Source organism: Bos javanicus, chromosome 25 (genome assembly GCF_032452875.1).
Source record: "Bos javanicus breed banteng chromosome 25, ARS-OSU_banteng_1.0, whole genome shotgun sequence".
Taxonomy (NCBI): domain Eukaryota; kingdom Metazoa; phylum Chordata; class Mammalia; order Artiodactyla; family Bovidae; genus Bos; species Bos javanicus.
The window spans coordinates 19,454,758-19,475,050 of NC_083892.1; the positions used below are offsets into that span (position 1 = coordinate 19,454,758).

General features: G+C 35.8%; 1 protein-coding gene across 1 annotated transcript in view; it reads left to right on the forward strand.

Moving 5' to 3' along the window:
* The window catches only part of LOC133238361 (phospholipid-transporting ATPase ABCA3-like), a 219,104-nt gene that overhangs the window by 70,234 nt on the left and 128,577 nt on the right, over positions 1-20,293 (forward strand). Inside the window, exons 10-12 of the mRNA XM_061401372.1 lie at positions 2,379-2,560; positions 9,937-10,074; positions 16,724-16,841. Coding sequence (XP_061257356.1) covers positions 2,379-2,560; positions 9,937-10,074; positions 16,724-16,841 — 438 coding nt within the window. The remainder of the gene's footprint in view (positions 1-2,378; positions 2,561-9,936; positions 10,075-16,723; positions 16,842-20,293) is intronic.

The window sequence follows — 20,293 nt, forward strand, 5'->3', positions numbered from 1 at the left end:
TGCTAAGTAAAAAATAGCATCTAAATCTATCAATTTTAAGGGAGAAAAGGAAGGCTTTATTGCTACATAAAAGTATTTGAATTGTCTAAATGTTGTAAGTTGTTGTTCAGTCGCTCAGTCGTGTCTGACTCTTTGCAATCCCATGGACTGCACCAGGTTTCTTTGTCCTTCATTATCTCCCAGAGTTTGCTCAAACTCATGTCCATTCAGTCGGCTATGCCATCCAACCATCTCATCCTCTGTCACCCCTTTCTCCTCCTGCCCTCAATCTTTCCCAGCATCAGGGTCTTTTCCAATGAGTCCATTCTTTATAGCAGGTGGCCAAAGTATTGCAGCTTCAGCATCAGTCCTTCCAATGAATATTCAAGGTTGATTTCCTTTAGGATTGACTGGTTTGATCTCCTTGCTGTCCATGGGACTCTCCAGAGTCTTTTCCAGCACCACAGTTCAAAAGCATCAATTCTTCAGTGCTCAGCTATCTTTGTGGTTCAACTCTCACATCCATACATGACTGCTGGAAAAACCATGGCTTTGACTATATTGACCTTTGTCCGCAAAGTGATGTCTCTGCTTTTTAATACGCTGCCTAGGTTTGTCATAGCTTTTCTTCCAAGAAGCAAGCATCTTTTAATTTCATGGTTACAGTTATCCACAATGTAAATAACTATCCTTAGACTGTGATTCATTTAACTTGTGTTCATGGTATCTTTTTTCCAAAAAAATTCTATAATGTAATCAGGCTTGTCAGTCTTTTCCTTTAATTTGTACACTTGTGTCATCTTCAAGAAATCCTTCAATACCCAGAGTCATAAAGATAATCCTATATTTTCTTCTAAATTTTATATTTTTTAATTTTTACATCTGGATTTTCAATAAGCACAGAGTTGCTATATCTAATTTTTTTTTCACATGAAAATCAAGCTTTTACAATAATTTATTGGAATGTCTATTGTTCTCTATTGCTTTTTCATTTCACCTACTTCACATCACCTTTCAATACATGCATGGATCTGGTTCTAGTGGTATTAATAGTTTCCATTCTTTTTTAGTCTCCTTTTGTGTCAATACCATGATGGTTTTACTCATTATAGCTTTATAATAAGTCTTAATATCTGTTGGTCTTGTCTTCATACCTTGTTGCTCTTCAGTCATTCTTATCACTTTGCTTACCTCTTGAACTTCAGGATAACTTTGCCAAATTCTATGAAAAATATTGTTAATCTTTAGTGGGAATTTCATTGCATTTATTGATTAATGAGGATTGAAGATAGTTTTCTCATCGGTGAACAATAGTCTAATCCAAATGAATAGCCAGTCATAAGAATATATATAAGATTTCTTTGTGGATACTTAGATCATTCTTACTTTATACATGAAGCATTAGAAAATTTACTAGATTTAATTAGTGAATTTTCATTGGCTTAATCTGCAACAGAATTAAAACTAAAACAGTTTTAGTTTTCTGAGTTACTTTTGTGAAGTTATTTTATTAATCATTTGCTTTTTATTTTTTTGTATTACTTTTGTTTTTCAGGAACTCCTATTTTATTTTCAGTAGCAGAATTTCTCAAGTTATGATAGACTTCCTGAAGTTTGTATTGTGCATTCTTTTTTTTTTTTTTCTAGATTTTCTAATGTACTGTTCATTGCCTCTGAGATGGCTTTCATTTTGATAATCACCTTTAATTGACCAAATCCTTTTTTCTCAGGCTAGTACCTCTGCTTATATAGCTTTCTCAAAGACACAATGTTTATGAACATTCTTCTCATAGTGCTGAGCTATAGGAGAAGGGCTAAAGTTGAAGGCAGGATGGGTTTCATGGGCCACTGTGTTTAACATCTTTCTTATTTGCATTAGGAGTTCACCGCAAGCCCTGATGCTTTTTCAGTTGTGCTACTTGTAATCTTTTGGTAACATGTTTTTCTCTTTCCATCAGTACTGTGAGCAAAACTTCTTTTTCTCTTCTACTTGGTAATCATCCTTCTCTAGTTATATTAAATGTTTTTCCAAATGTGTATATACTAATGGTTATTTCAGTGGGAACTTAAAATTAGAGGAAAAGTAGAGGGATAGTTTCTAATAGGTCTTTTTTTTTTTTTTCTTGGCTTTTTGTTACTCTTCATTTTTGTTTTTTAGTCATTGACTTTATCTCAGGCATTCCTATTATTTTTGTAGATTTTCAAGGGAGGAGGAAAGAAATCAATGTTATTACATATTCCATCATTTTCTTGGATGAACTAATTACTAAGGGTATCAACATATAGATAATTCACCTTAGCAAAATTTAGATTATCAACCTTTTTTTAAATTTTGTTTTGTGTTTTGCTGTTTCAATCACAGAGCTGTCATCTATGGTATATATCTCCTTTTATTTCAGAAACTGGTGTGAACTGGAATAAGATTTGGACACCAGCCACCCTTGAGGATAACCTCACCTTTGGCCATATGATGGGAATGCTTGTAATTGATGCTTTCTTGTATGGCCTTGTAACCTGGTACATAGAAGCTGTCTTTCCAGGGCAATATGGCATGCCTCAACCATGGTACTTTTTTCTTATGGTGAGTTCTAATGCTTCTATTGTTGTGAAAACCATAGTCCTTATGAGCAAGGGCATGTACAGAATCATTTGCATACCATCCATACTGAAATACTGGCCATTTCTTGATATACTTTAAAGACCTTCCACATATGCAGATGAACAGTATGAATAAGATACTGAAACCCTGTACATTAAAACACTGTGAGTAACGTAGCCCTTCTTCAGTCAAGTAGTACATAATGGATTAATTTGGAGTATAAAGAAATGTAAAAGTGTAAAAATGTAAAAGTGTAAAATTGTAAAAATGTAAAAAATGTAAAAGTGTCTGTAAACTATGTTCCCTGTTAAGTTCATATGTGATAGTTTCTTAGATCCTGATGAGTGAAGGGTTCAGTTCAGTTCAGTTGCTCAGTCCATCTATGTGACCCCATGGAACTGCAGGTCACGAGGCTTCCCTGTCCATCACCAACTCCCAGAACTTGGTCAAACTCATGTCCACTGAGTCAGCGATACCATCCATCTCATCCTCTGTCATCCCCTTCTTCTCCTGCCTTCAGTCTTTCCCAGCATCAAGGTCTCTTCTAATGAGTCAGTTCTTTGCATCAGGTGGCCAAAATATTGGAGTTTCAGCTTCAACATCAGTCCTTCCAATGAATATTCAGGACTGATTTCCTTTAGGATTGACTGGTTGGGTCTCCTTGCAGTCCAAGGGACTCTCAAGGGTCTTCTCCAACACCACAGTTCAAAACCATCAATTCTTCGGCGCTCAGCTTTCTTTATAGTCCAACTCTCACATCCGTACATGATTACTGGAAAAACCATAGCTTTGACTAGATGGACCTTTGTCAGCTAAGTAATGTCTCTTCTTTTTAATATGCTGTCTCGGTTTGTCATAGCTTTTCTTCCAAGGAATATCTTTTAATTTCATGGCTGCAGTCACCATCAGCAGTGGTTTTGGAGCCCAAGAGTGTGATGTCTGTCTCTGTTTCCCAGTTCACATACCTCTGAAGCCTAACTTGAAGTATTTTGAGCTTAACGTTGCTAGTATGTGAAATGAGAACAATTGTATGGTAGTTTGAACATTCTTTAGCATTGTCAGAGGTACGTGAACTGAGAACTTCCAGATATATAAGCTGAGTTTAGAAAAGGCAGAGGAACCAGAGATCAAATTGCCAACATACACTGGATCACTGAAGAAAGCAAGGGAGTTCCAGAAAAATATCTACTTCTGCTTCATTGACTATGCTAAAGCCTTTGAGTGTGTGAATCACAAAAAAACTGTGGAAAATTCTTAAAGAGATAGAAGTGCAATACCACCTTACCTGTCTCCTGAAAAATCTGTATGCAGATCAAGAAGCAGCATTTAGAATCAGACATGGAACAATTGACTGGTTCAAAATTGGGAAAGGAGTATGACAAGGCCGTATATTGTTGCCCTGCTTATTTAACTAACATGCACAATGCATCATGCAAAATGGAAGACTGGATGAATCACAAGATGGAATAAAGATTACAGGGAAAATATCAACAAACTCAGATATGAAGATGATACTGCTCTAATAGCAGAAGGTGAAGAGAACTAAAGAGCCTCTTGATGAGGGTGAAAGAGTAAAGTTAAAAAGTGGCTTAACACTCAACATTCAGAAAACTAAGATCATAGCGTCTGGTCCCATCACTTCATGGCAAATAGAAGGGGGAAAATGGAAGCAGTGACAGATTTTTATTTTCTTGGGCTCCAAAATCACTGGTGACTGCAGCCATGAAATTAAAAGACGCTTTCTCTTTGGAGGGAAAGCAGAGACATCATTTTGCTGAGGTCTGTATAGTCAAAGATCCATATAGTCAAAGATATAATTTTTCCAGTAGTCATGTACACATGTGAGGATTGGACCATAAAGAAGGCTGAGCATTGGAGAATCAATGTTTTCAAACTGTGGTGCTGGAGAAGACTCTTGAGAGTCCCTTGGACTGCAAGGAGATCAAACCAGTCAATCTTAAAGGAAATCAATACTGAATATTCATTGGAGGGACTGTTGCTGAAGCTTAAGCTGCAATACTTTGCCACCTGGTACAAAGATCCAACTTATTGGAAAAAACCCTGATGCTGGGAAAGATTGAAGGCAAAAGGAGAAGGAGGTGGCCAAGGATGAGATGGTTAGATAACATCACTGACTCTATGGACATGAATTTCAACAAACTCCAGGAGATAGTGAAGGACAGAGGAGCCTGGCATGCTACAGTCCATGGTGTCGCAAAGAGTCAGACACAACTTAGTGACCAAACAACAACAAAATAACCCCTGAAAGTATGTAGCAGATTTCCTGTATCTCAAAAAGTAAACCAAGCTAAAGTGTTTTTAAATTTTTAGTGCCTCATTTTTTTCACATTTAGTGTTTTAATTTAGGTGAAATTCATATAACTTAAAATTAAAAGTGAACAGGTGATGACATTTTATACATTTACAATATACATGCACATGCATATGTGGCATGCTCAGTTGCTCAGTCGTGTCCAACTCTTTACAACCCAGAGGAGTATAGCTGGCCAGGGACAGAATCCTGGACGGTACCCCTCTGTCCATGAGATTGTACAGGCAAGAATACTGGAGTGGCTTTCCAGTTCCTCCTCCAGGGGATCTTCCTGGAGGTAAAACCCACGTCTTCTGTGTCTCCTGCATTAGCAGCTAGATTCTTTATCACTGAGCCACCCAGGAAACCCCATACATGCACAAATCTAGTTCCAAAATCTTTTCATCACCCAAAAATAAAATTCTATACTCATTAAGAAGCCATATCCCATTTTCCCCTATCCCAAGTCCCTAGTAATTACTAATCAGCTTTCTTTTTCAATGGATTTACCAATTCTGGATGTTTCATAGAAATAGTCAGTCAGTATGTGATCATTTGTGTCTGACTTCTTTTGCTTAGCATGTTTTTGAGGTTTATCCATGTTATAGTATGTATCAGTACTTCAATCTTTTTGATTGCTGAATAATATTCTATTGTATATACACAGAGGCTAAGTATTTCCTTTATCTAGTCATTCTTAGTTGGATGTAAAGGACATCCTATGACTATTGAGTAGTGATGCTATGAATATTTATGTATAAGTGTTTGTTTGAATACCTGTTTCAGGTCTTTTGGAACTATATCTATGAGTGGAATTTGGGACTGTACCTAAGCATGGTAATTTTGTGTTTAATGTTTTCAGTTTGGTGGTTTTTGGTAATTCTATGTTTAATGAAACCACTGAACTGTTTCTTTTTTTCTTTCTTTTATTTTACCCTTGAGGATATAAGGTATATCTTGTTTTGACTTGCATTTCCCTAATGACTAATCATGCTGAGATCTTTTAATGTACTTATTGACCATTTGTATATATTATTTAGAAAAATGTCTATGCAAGTTCTGTGCCGATTTTAAAATGGGATTGTTTGTCTTTTTATATATTCTGGACACTAGACTCTTATCAGATACATGGTTTGCAAATATTTTCTTCCATTCTGTGGGTTGTCTTTTCACTATCTTGACAGTGCCTTTTCATGCATAAAAGCTTTATGTGTTGATTAATCCAATTTACCAACTTTTATTTTGTTACTGTGAATTTGGTGTCATATCTTAGTAACCATTGTCAAATATAAAGTCTTGACAATGACAAATATAAAGTGTCTATTTTTTCTTCTAAGAGTTTGGTGATTTTTATCACTTATATTTAGATCATTGGTCAATTTTTATTTAATTTCTGTGTAGTGTGAGGTAGGGATCCAACTTCAGTCTTTTGCATGTGGATATCCTGTTCTCTTCACAACACTATTTGAAAAGACTATTCTTTCCCTATTAAATGGCCTTAGCACACTTGATGGAAAAGATTGATCACAGATGTACTAGTTTATTTCTGGACCTTTAATTTTATTCCTTTGGCCTATATATGTATCCTTATAACAGTACCATACTGATTTGATTATTGTATATTTATAGTAAATTTTGAAATTTGAAAGTGTGAATACTCCAACCTAGTTCTTCTTTACCAACATTGTTTTGGCTGTTAGGGGCCTCTTGCAAGTCCATATGAACTTAATGCTCAATTTTTGTATTTCTCCAAGAATGTTCATCTAAATTTTTATAAGAATTACATTGAATTTGTTGATTGTTTTAGCTAATATTGCCAGATTAAAAATATTATTTGTATGTCTTATTTAAATTCTTTCAGCAAAGTTTTACAGTTTTTTCTGTACAAGTCTTTCACTTTTCATTAACTTTATTCCCAAGTATTTTACTATTTTGGATTCTATTGTAACTGGAATTGTTAGTTTTATTTTTGTATTGCTTGTTGCTTGTATATAAAACTACAGCTGATTTTTGCATATTGTTCTTATACCTTGCACCTTTGCTGAATGTGTTTATCTCTACTAGTTTGGGTGTGTATTCTTTGGGGGTTTTTTTAATAAGTAGGATCATGTCATCTTCCTTTCCAATTTGAGTGCCTTTTATTTCTTTTTCTGCCTCATTGTTCTGACTGAATCTCCCAGTACAGTGGTGAGTAGCAAAAGTGAAAGTAGGCCTCCTTATCTTGTTCCTGATATTAGGGGAAATTTCACCATTGAATATGATGTTATCTATGGATTTTTTAAATAAAACTTCATATCATTTTGATATCATTTAAAAATTTTTTATTTTATTTATTTTTAAATATAAATTTATTTATTTTAATTGGAGGCTAATTACTTTACAATATTGTAGTGGTTTTGCCATACATTGACATGAATCCACCATGGGTGTACATGTGTTCTCCATCCTGAACCTCTCCTCCCACCTCCCTCCCCATCCCATCCCTCTGGGTCATCCCAGTGCACCAGCCCTGAGGACCCTGTATCATGCATCGAACCTGGACTGGTGATTCGTTTCACATATGATAATGTACATGTTTCAGTCCCATTCTCCCAAATCGTCCCACCCTCACCCTCTCTCACAGAGTCCAAAAGACTGTTCTATACCTCTGTGTCTCTTTTGCTGTCTCGTATACAGGGTTATTGTTACCATTGTTCTAAATTTCATATATATGCGTTATTATACTGTATTGGTGTTTTTCTTTCTGGCTTACTTCACTCTGTATAATAGGCTTCAGTTTCATCCACCTCATTAGAACTGATTCAAATGTATTCTTTTTAATGGCTGAGTAATATTCCATTGTGTATATGTACCATAGCTTTCTTATCTATTCATCTGCTGATGGCCATCTAGGTTGCTTCCATGTCCTGGCTATTATAAACAGTGCTGCGATGAACATTGGTGTATATGTATCTCTTTCGATTCTGGTTTCCTTGGTGTGTATGCCCAGTAGTGGGGTTGCTGGGTCATATGGCAGTTCTATTTCCAGTTTTTTAAGGAATCTCCACACTGTTCTCCATAGTGGCTGTACTAGTTTGCATTCCCACCAACAGTGTAAGAGGGTTCCCTTTTCTCCACACTCTCTCCAGCATTTATTACTTGTAGACTTTTGGATAGCAGCCATTCTGACTGGCGTGAAATGGTACCTCATTGTGGTTTTGATTTGCGTTTATCTGATAATGAGTGATGTTGAGCATCTTTTCATGTGTTTGTTAGCCATCTGTATGTCTTCTTTGGAGAAATGTCTATTTAGTCCTTTGGCCCATTTTTTGATTGGGTCGTTTATTTTTCTGGAATTGAGCTGCAGGAGTTGCTTGTATATTTTTGAGATTGATTCTTTGTCAGTTGCCTCATTTGATATTACTTTCTCCCATTCTGAAGGCTGTCTTTTCACCTTGCTTATAGTTTCCTTTGTTGTTCAAAAGCTTTTAAGTTTAATTAGGCCCATTTGTTTATTTTTGCTTTTATTTCCAATACCTGGGAGGTGGGTCATAGAGGATCCTGCTGTGATTTATGTCAGAGAGTGTTTTGCCTATGATTTCCTCTAGGAGTTTTATAGTTTCTGGTCTTAAATGTTTAGATCTTTAATCCATTTAGAGTTTATTTTTGTGTATGGTGTTATAAAGTGTTCTAGTTTCATTCTTTTACAAGTGGTTGACCAGTTTTTTCAGCACCACTTGTTAAAGAGATTGCCTTTTCTCCATTGTATATTCTTGCCTCCTTTGTCGAAGATATGGTGCCCATAGGTACATGAATTTATCTCTGGGCTTTTCTATTTTGTTCCATAAGAAGTAAAACTCTCACTGCTTGCTGATGATGTGATCCTCTACATAGAAAACCCTAAAGACTCCACCAGAAAATTACCAGAGCTAATCAATGAATATAGTAAATTTGCAGGATATAAAATCAACACATAGAAATCCCTTGCATTCTTATACACTAACAATGAGAAAACAGAAAGAGAAATTAAGGAAACAATTCCATTCACCATTGCAATGAAAAGAATAAAATACTTAGGAATATATCAACCTAAAGACACAAAAGACCTTTATATAGAAAATTATAAAACACTGGTGAAAGAAATCAAAGAGGACACAAATAGATGGAGAAATTGCCATCTTCATGGATCAGAAGAATCAATATAGTGAAAATGAGTATACTACACACAAAGCTATCTATAGATTCAATCTATAGATTCAATGCAATCCCTATCAAGCTACCAACAGTATTTTTCACAGAGCTAGAACAAATAATTTCACAATTTGTATGGAAATACAAAAAACCTCAAATAGCCAAAGCAATCTTGAGAAAGAAGAAAGGAACTGGAGGAATCAACCTGCCTGACTTCAGGCTCTACTACAAAGCCACAGTCATCAAGACAGTATGGTACTGGCACAAAGACAGAAATATAGATTAATGATATCATTTTGTTATCATTTATCATTTTGATATAGTTTTCTTCTTTATCTTGAAACACTTTGTCAAAGGCTTTATTTCCATCAGTTGAGATGACCACGTGTGTTTCTTCCATTTGTTCTATTAATGTGATATATTACATTGATTGACTTTCTTTTGTTGAAACACCCCTGCATTCCTGGGATAAATCACACTTTATCATGATGTATAATTCTTTTGATATGCTTATTAGATTCAGTTTGCTAGTAGTTGGTTTTTGCATCTATAGTCATAAGAGATATTGGATTATAGTTACTTTCTTTGTGATCTCTTTATCTGGATTTGCTGTCAGGATAACACTGACCTTATAAGAATGAATTATGGAATGTTCCCTCCTCTTATACTTTTGGAAGAGTTGGAGAAGGACTGCTGTTAACTCTTATTTAAATGTTCAGTAGAATTCACCAGTGAAGTCTCCTGATCCTGGACTTTACTTAACTTCACTTATTTTTTGGCAATGACTCAATTGATTTCCTTGTTATGAGACTGTTCAGATAGAGTGCTTCATTTCTTAATGCTCACTTTGGTAATTTCACTTTGGCTTTCTTTGTAGCACTCGTACTGGTTCAGCAAACCAAGAATTAAAATAAAAAAAGAAGAAATGAATGACTCTGTGATAACTCAAAACAAGTATTTTGAGGCTGAACCTACTGGCTTGGTGGCAGGTATCAAGATCAAACATTTGTACAAGGTATTGTTTCAAAAGTCTCTTTTTCTTACGAAGACTGAATACTACATACTACTATTAGGATTGTTTAGCTATTCCAAGAAATCAAATGAGATACTTAATAAAGAATCATAGTTAATATAGTTCTCATCTGAAGCATTCATAGAACATATAAATATATATTCTGTGTGTGATCTTATTTGCTCTACCTGTTGTGCTTATTTTTAATCTCCTCTAATGGATTTGGCAGGAAGTGATATTTGAATTTTGTAATAAAATTCTCTGAAGAAAATAAACTTTATAATGCAATAAGAACATTTGGGTGTGTGGTTGGAGAGGATAACATCAAAAGTAGTTAAAGCAAAACCTCTATGAAGGGATAACCTTTGAACTAGAGAATGAGAAGAATCAATTATTTGAAAAGCTAAAGGAAAAACACTCATGTTAGAAAATCACAAATTTGAAATCCCTGAGGTGAGAAAGACTTTCATGTTGAAAGATTGCTGCTGCGAGCCATTAGCTATGCCGGGATTCATGACTTCCAGAGAGAGGATTTTGATCTGTGGCCAGAGACGAGGCTCAATCACTAGGAGCTTTTGTGTAGCAAAAGTTTATTAAAGTATAAAAAGGATAGTAAAACTTTCCAGCATAGACATCAGAAGGGGACAGAAAGTGTGCCCCCTTGCTAGTTTTTAGCAAGGAGTTATATATCTGTTAGCAAGCTGCTAATTAGATAAAAGAAACACTTCAAAACTGAGAGAGCTGCACCTGACCCCTCTCCCACAGCATGCATTTTGAGATAGCATTGGCACAAGGTGAGTCATCCCAGCCATAAAACAATTGACATGAATCTTGAAGAAAGGCAGATTTCCAGGCAAATACATAGTTTCATTAACAGAGCTTAAGAGAACATTTCCATGTGTAAGACATACTGGTTTGTAGAGCCATTAGCAGTTCAAGGTTTGAGAAAAAGGTTAGTCTTGGGGGAAATGGATTTGAAGAAAGGCAGATTCCAAGGGAAATACATAGTTTCATCAAGATAGCTTAAGAAAAACATTTCCATAAGAAAAACACATTGGTTAGCTCAAGGTTTGAGAAAAGTTAAGTTCAAGTGGAACCAGGAGTTGCCGAGACAGCATAGAATTAGGAAAAAATGTCTGCCACTTGCAGTTTATTTCCTCCTGCCTCTTGGGGACCCCTAGTCTTCCTACCTGTTACCCTGTCAATGTGTTTGAGGAACAGAAAAAAAAAAAAATACAATATTTGGAGGCAAAAGAATGTTAGTAAATGGCTTCATTGGGAAGCCATTATTTGGCTAGAGGAATGTGTGTGTGTGTGTGTGTGTGTATATATATATATATATATTTTTTTTTTTTAAGATCATTTTTGACTACCTTGTGGGAAATGGGATGTTGGAAATTGAGGAGTTAAGGAGAAGTGTAGGAAACAAAGATCAATGGTACCTTGCTTCAGAAGTAATGATAGTTGAACAAAGGTCATAAGCAATACCTATTAAAAGAAATGGACAAATCCAAGATATTTTCCACAGAATGTAGAATATTGGGGAATAAGTGGGCACTGAAAAAAAGAAGGAAACTAGATAACAAACTATTAATGGAGCAATTAAATGTTAAATAACATAGACCTTTGCTATTCTTACCAAGTTATAGTAGATTTTCTTAAGTGTTTCTCCATTTGCAGTATTTTCTCAGATCAGTTTCTGGAGGCTTTAAGTGGTTGTTTTTTGTTTTGTTTTTTAATTTTTTTTTCTTTTTTTCAGTTCTGAACTCCTTTTTTTATTATTATTTTTTAGCTGAATGATAATTGCTTACAGAATTTTGTAGTTTTCTATCAAACCTCAACATGAAACATGTTTTTTTTAATTTTTACCAGAATTTCTTGTTCCACTGTGGAGTGGGTCTATGGAGCTCTTCATGCCTATTTCCCAGAAATGAATCTTTTTATTGTCTTTTTTAATGGATTCAATTTTCTTAAATTTTGTTTAGAGTGTTTTTAATGAGGATTTTTATGATAGATATTGTTCTCTTTTCATTTGTTGTAAGGTATTTCTCTCATTTTGATACCAGGATAATGATAGCTTCATATAGTGAGTTGGGAAGTATTTCCTCCTTTTCAATTTTCCAGAAGAGATTTTGTACATGTATTATTTTGTATCTAATTACTTGGGGAATTTTCCTGAGATCTTTTTTGTAATTAATTTCTGATTTAACTCTGATTATGGTCAAAGAAAGACACTTTGTATGACTTCAATTCTTTTAAATGTGTTGATTCTTACTTGTTTCAGTCAATCATTTGTCTAAATAAATTTTATAAGTACTTGAAAATAATGTGTAATCTGCTCATGTTAAGTGAATTAATACAAAAATGTCAATTAAGACAAGTTAGTTGTTAGCTCTTCAAGTATTCTATATCCTTACTGATTCTACATATTCTAACAATTATTGAGAGCAAAGTATCAAAGTCTTTGATAATAACTGCATTTTTCTATTTCTGTTTGTAGTTCTATTGATTGTTGCCTCATGTATTTTGAATTCAGTTATTGGGTATATAAACATTTAGTAATATTATGTCCTCCTGAAAGGCTGATCTCATTATGATTATAAAACGACATTCTTATCTTTGGCAATATTTTTTCTCTCTTAAATCTACTCTAATTGTTGTTTATCTAACCACACCACTTACCTTTTATTATTATTATTGAATTCTGTTTTACTATAACACTAAGACTTTCAGGTTATTGGTTTTAATTTTCAAATTAAAATATTTTCTGAATGTTTGTATAATTTATTGTATTTGAATAGAACAACATCAACTAGGCAATATCCATGTGTTTCTAAAACCACATTTTTGAGGTTTGATTAACATTCAAAAAGCTAATTTTCCTACTTAAATGTCACCTGATTAATATACATGTATACTATGGGGGCTTCCCAGGTGACATTAGAGGTAAAGAACCCACCTGCCAATGCAGGAGACATGAGATGCACATTTGATCCTTGGCTTGGGACAATCCCCTTGAGGAGGGCATGGCAACTCACTCCAGTATTCTTGCCTGGAAAACCCCATGGACAGAGGAGCCTAGCTGCTGCAGTCCATGGGGTCACAAAGAGTCAGACACGACTGAAGTGACTTAGCACACATGTATAAATGTACATGTCAGTTCAGTTCAGTTCAGTCACTCAGTCTTGTCCAACTCTTTGCAACCCCATGGACTGCAGCACACCAGGCTTCCCTGTCCATCACAAACTCCCAGAGCTTGCTAAAACTCATGTCCATCAAGTCAGTGATGCTATCCAACCATCTCATCCTATGTCTCTTCTTTTTAATATGCTGTATAGGTTGGTCACAGCTTTTCTTCCAAGGAGCAAGCTTTGTTTAATTTCATGTCTTCGGTCACCATCTGCAGTGACTTTGGAGCCCCAAAAAATAAAGTTTGTCACTGTTTCCATTGTTTCCCCATCTATTTGCCATGAAGTGATGGGACCAGATGCCATAATCTTCATTTTTTAAATGTTGAGTTTTAAGCCAGATTTTTCACTCACCTCTTTCACTTTAATAAAGAGGCTTTTTAGTTTCTCTTCATTTTATGCCATAAAAGAGCTGTCATCTACATATCTGAGATATTGATATTTCTCCTGGTAATCTTGATTCCAGTTTGTGCTTCATCCATCCTGACATTTCACATGATGTACTCTTCATATAAGTTAAATCAGCAGGGTGTCAATATACAGTCTTGATGTACTCCTTTCCCAATTTGGAACCAGTTGATTGTTCCATGTCCGATTCTAACTGTTGCTTCTGGACCTGCATACAGGTTTCTCAGGAGAAAGGTAAGGTGGTCTGGTATGCCCATCTGTTGAAGAATTTTCCACATTTTGTTTTGATCTACACAGTCAAAGGCTTTGGCATAATCAATAAAGCAGGAGTAGATGTTTTTCTGGTATTCTCTAGGTTTTTTGATGATCCAGTGGATGTTGGAAATTTGATCTCTAGTTCCTCTGCCTTTTGGTAATGCTAGCATGTGAGATGAATGCTAGAATGTGAGATCATTTGAACATTCTTTGGCATTGCCTTTCTTTGGGATTGAAATGAAAACTGACCTTTTCCAGTCCTGTGACCACTGCTGAGTTTTGCAAATTTGCTGACATATGGAGTGCAGCACTTTCACAGCATCATCTTTTAGGATTTGAAATCCTAAAACAACAATCCTTCCAATGAATATTCAGAGTTGACTTCCTTTAGAATTGACTGATTTGATCTCCTTGCTGTCCAAGGGACTCTCAAGAACTTTCTCCAGCACCACAGTTCAAAAGCATTAATTCGTCAGTGCTCAGCCTTCTTTGTGATTCAACTCTCACATCCATATATGACTACTGGAAAAACCATAGCTTTGACTATACAAGACTTTGTGGCAAAGTGATGTCTCTGCTGTTTATTATGCTGTCTAGATTTCTCATAGCTTTTCTTCTAAGAAGCAAGCATCTTTTAGTTTTGTGGCTGCAGTCACTGTCCGCAGGGATTTTGAAGCCCAAGAAAATAAAGTCTTTCACTGTTTCCACTTCTATTTGCCATGAAATGATGGGACTAGATGCCATAATCTTAGTTTTTTGAATTTGAATCTTTAGCAGATTTTTCACTCTCATCTTGCACCTTCACCAAGAGGCTCTAGTTCCTCTTCACTTTCTGCCATTAGTGTGGTATTATCTGCATATCTGAGGTTGTTGATATTTCTCCAGCAGTCTTGACTCCAGCTTGTGTTTCATCCAGTCCAGCATTTCACATGATGTATTCTGCATATAAGTTAAATAAGCAAAGTGACAATATACAGCTTTGATGTACTCCTTTCCCAACTGTGATCAGTCCATTGTTCCATGTCCAGTTGTAACTGTTGCTTCTTGACCTTGATACAGGTTTCTCAGGAGACAGGTAAGGTGATCTGGTAGTCCCATCTCTTGAAGAATTTTCCAAAGTTTGTTGTGATCGACACAGTCAAAGGCTTTAGTGTAGTCAATGAAGCAGAAGTAGATGTTTTTCTGGAATTTTCTTGTTTCTTCTATAATCCAGCAGATGTTGACAATTTGATCTCTGGTTCCTCTGCCTTTTCTAAACCCAGCTTGTGCATCAGGAAGTTCTTAGTTCATATACTTTTGAAGCCTAGCTTGAAGGATTTTGAGCATTATCTTGCTATCATGTGAAATGAGTGCAATTGTATGGTAGTTTGAACTTTCTTTGACATTGCCCTTTTTTGGGATTGGAATGAAAACCAACTTTTTCCAGTCCTGTGGCCACTTCTGAGTTTTCCAAATTTGCTGGCATATTGAAGGCAGCACTTTCACAGCATCATCTTTTAGGATTTGAAATAGCTCAACTAGAATTCCATCACCTCCACTATCTTTGTTCATAGTGATGCTTCCTAAGGCCTTCTTAATTTTTCACTCCAAGATGTCTGGCTCTAGGTGAGTGATCACACCATCGTGGTTATATGGGTCATTAAGATGTTTTTTGTATAGTTCTGTGTATTCTTGCCACCTCTTAATATCTTCTGCTTCTGTTAGGTCCATACCATTTCTGTCCTTTATTGTGCCCATCTGTGCATGAAATGTTCCCTTCGTATCTCTAATTTTCTTGAATTGGAGGATAATTGCTCTACAATATTGTGTTGGCTTTTGCCATACATCAATCTCTTCTATGTGGATATTTTTCAGGAGTAAATACTGTAGTACTATGCAGTCTATGGTTGGTTGAATCAGTTGATGTGCAGGAAGCACAGATATGGAAGACCAACTATAAATTATATGTTAATTAACCCCCATGTTGTTCAAAAGTCAACTATAGTAGGAATTTTCAAAAGACCCTTCTGAAAGTTTGTCAAGCATGTTTTATAAAGGATCAAATAAATATTTTAGGCTCCATGATCCACATAGAGTGTCTGTCACATATTCTTTTTTATATTTTTTACCAAGCCTTTAAAAGTATAAAAAACTGTTCCTAGTTTTTGTTTTTGCCATACAAAAACAGATAATGGACCATATTTGAGCTGCTGTTTGGAATCTTAAGAATTTCTGGACATGCTTTTGAAGTGAAGTGAAAGTCGTTCAGTCATGTCCAACTCTTTGTGACCCCATGGACTATACAGTCCATGGAATTCTCCAAGCCAGAATACTGGAGTGGGTAGCCTTTCCCCTCTCCAGGGAATCTTCCCAACTTAGGGATCAAACCCAGGTCTTCCGCATTACAGACAGATTCTTTACCAGCTGAGCCATCAGGTTTTTATCAATAAATAAACTTCTAGCTGAAATCACGGCATCAACTTTTCCAATCACTGGTGGCAGTTTCTGTGAGCTTTCCTAGATCCTGCTACAGTTTATTAAACCCATAATTACAATATGATGTTCTTTATACACAAAGTGTAAAAAAGTCTCCATTTTCCTTACCAAGTGTAAATAGATATACATACCACCAAGACTTCATATTTATTTTGGCTAGTATACAAACTTAATGCACCTACATGTATTGCTCCTTGTTCACAGTATCATCTTTTTTATACAATGTGAGTTTGATGATATGATGTTTCTTCTAAGGATAGGATATAAGCATCTTTAATAAGTGATAAGTGAAAAATATCAAGTTATTTCTTTTCTTTATTCCACAGGAATTAGGTGACAAAGTAGTAATAAACAATATGTCTTTGAATTTATATAAAGGGCAGATCACTATTCTCCTAGGACAAAATGGGGCAGGAAAAACCACAGCCTTGTCTATTCTCACAGGTATGTATTTGGCTCTATCCAAAGCAGCAGTCAGGTTCCTTCTAAACTATAAATCAATCAACAGCTTTTAGTGTTAAAGTATGTTTTCATTTCAGTGTTGTAGTTATTATTACAGTTTCAATTATTTAAAACCAAGATGCTCACATGATATAATACATTAATTTAATCAATTAAAAATGTGCCGGCTCTTTTTCTAGGAATAGATATAACAGTGGCGAATTCAAAGTTGTTACATTCAGTTTTATACTCTGGTAGAGATACAGACAAAAATGTGAAACATACAACACACCATAAATGAAAAGGAAGATGTAGAATCCAAAAGAATGACACCTAACCTGTTTTGGGCATGATGAATGGGGTAGTGACATCAATATGAGGCAAATAAGAGATATAAAGAGCTATGAAGGAAAGGAAAGAAGAACATTATATAAGCAAAGACTAGAAAACTGAAGAGCAGGGAACAGACATATGACTAGACTATGAAAGGAATGTAAATAATGGCAAAAGATGAAGATGGATGAATAATCAAAAGGTCAAATCATAAAAGAATTGGGGGAAGCCATCCATTAAAGTTTAGAATTTATTCTGAGAGCAATGAAAGGTCATGAAAGGATATTTTATGAAGGTTTATACTTTAGAAATATTGTATTCACTAAAAAGAAAGAGTGGATAAAGAATACTAGGGACCATTAGAACAGTGAACTCTATGTTGAGCATAAGTCCTAGAGGCTAAAGCAGGGTTGAGCCTAGTACTCAAGATAAAAACAGCCTCTGTTTGTTACAAAAGTGATGTCAAAACTAACAATAGGGGCAGACACTACTCATAGTCTCTGCTGTTTTGTGTATTTGAACTGACTCCCTCTATGTCTGTTAAAACTTTTCTTAAAAGAATGACTGCCTAGCTAACACAAGGTCATGATTCTAGTTATCACTACCTTCATGATAATATTAATATATGTATAATATATATAGTTAATATGCTTTACATAATTTGTCCTAGAATACACACCATGCTTTATTTTTCTTTTTTTATGGTTAGAACATTTTCTTTACAAAATATTATTTTAGTTTCAGTCATATGACATAGTGATTCAGTGTTTTTATACATTATGAAGTGGTCATCACAATAATTCTAATAACCACAGATCAAAGTTATTGCAGTATTGCTGATTATATTCCTTATGCTTTACACTTAGCTTCATACCCTCTAATGGATCATATTGTTACAAATGGAAAGATAGGTATAAATATAGATACATGTATCACATCTTATCTATTCATCTCTCAGTGGATATGTGCTTCCATATCTTGTGTGTGCTAGTCACTTAGTCTTGTCCAGCTCTTTGTGACTCCATAGACTGTAGTCCAACAGGCTCCTGTTGTCCATGGAATTCTCCAGGCAAGAATACTGGAGTGGGTTGCCATTCCCTTCTCTAGGGGATCTTCCTGACCCAGGGATCAAACCCTGGTCTCCTGCATTACAGGCAGATTCCTTACCATCAGAGCTACCAGGGAAGCTTCCATATATTAGATATTATAATTAGGATTCCACATTTTCTCTGCCGAGGGTATGGATTCAGTCCCTGGTTGGAGAATTAAGATCCTGCAAGCTGCAAGGTATGGCCAAAAAAATGCTACAGTGAACATAGGGAAGCATATATATCTTTGGATTTAGTGTTTTCATTTTCTTTGGATAAATGTACAGAGGTAGAATCGCTTGATTATATAGTAGTTCTGTTTTTAATTTTTTGAGAAACCACCACATTGTTTTATAGTGGTTGTACCAATTATATTCCACCAACAGTGTGTAAGTTTTTCCTTTTCTACATCTTCACCATAACTTATTTCTTCTCTCTTATTTCTTCTGACAGAAGTGAGGTTCCATGCTTTACATGTTACTTAAGAACACTTGTCATACACTTTGCCGTCTACACTGGGAATGCCTAATGTAGGCATCACAGTTCAGTTCTTGTTATGAATAGGATTTCAATAGGTGAGAGTCCACTGACACCTATTGAAATCCTATTCATACACAAGATGCAGATCAAAAGCAACCGTCCAGTGAAAACACGGCAGAGGAGGTAGCTCCAACCTTGAGTCCCTTCACAAACTAAACTGATGAAGAAATACAGAATGTCAACACCAATTTTGGCAGAGCTCTGGAAGCAGGCGAAGCCTTACAGCAATAAAGCAATACCAAATAAAGAAAAAGGATGATAGGTGAGAGTGACTCAGCAATTTTGGAAGCCTCAGGCCCTGTGCATCTCAGAGACACTGGGATGACAACAACATACAGGGATGAAATACCTTTCTGAGAATTCTAGAAACCAGTTTGGAAGCTACAGCGCACAAATGACTACTTAGTGAATACCATAAAGCACATGAAGTTTGTGTCATTTTCTCACTTAATCTGTCCCTCCAAACAGTATGGCAGAGTCAGAAGGAATCTTCACAATGCCTAAATTTTACCTTGGGGCAAAAGGGGAAAGCTGGGATTTCCATTTAGTGATCTTGCTTGTCTGAGGCTGCCTTTGAGACTGGTTTCTATCTTGCCTAATGGAGTACTTGTGGGAGAGGCAGTGTGGTGTGGATGCAATTTGGAATCCACAGGAAAAAAATAGGCCAGCTTGAGGCATTTTAAAGTGCCTAAAAGCCACAGAAATTTTGCAGTTCTGTAGGCAGGGAGCAAGATAGGACAGGAAAAGAAATACAATAGAAACTGAAACCAAAAACTCCAAGCTGCTTAAGAAAATTAATACAGTTAGAAACAGATACTGATGGCTGCAGTCACCATCCACAGTGATTTCGGAGCCCAAGGAAAAAAATTTGTCATTGCTTCCACTTTTCCCCCTTCTATTTGCCATGAAGTGATGGGACCGGATGCCATCATCTTGGTTTTTGAATGTTGAGTTTCAGTCCCGCTTTTTTCACTCTCCTCTTTCACCCTCATCAAGAGGTTCTTTAGTTCCTCTTCACTTGCTGCCATTACTGTGATATCATCTTCATATCTGATGTTGATTTCTCCCAGCAATCTTGATTCTAGCTTATGATTCATCCAGCCCAGCATTTCTCATGATGTGCTCTGCATATAAAAGTTAAACAAGCAGGATGACAATATACAGCCTTGTCGTACTCCTTTCCCAATTTTGAACCAGTCAGTTGCTCCATGTCTGATTCAAACTGTTGCTTCTTGACCTGCATACAGGTTTCTCAGGAGACAGGGAAGATGGTCTGGTATTCCTATCTGTTTAAGAATTTTCCACAGTTTGTCATGATCCACACACTCAAAGGCTTTAGCGCAGTCAATGAAGCAGAAGTAGATGTTTTTCTGGAATTCCCTTGCTTTCTCTAGGATCCAACAAATGTTGGCAATTTGACCTCTGCTTCCTCTGCCTTTTCTTAACCCAGCTTGTACATCTGAAAGTTTTTTATTCAAATACTGCTGAAGCCTA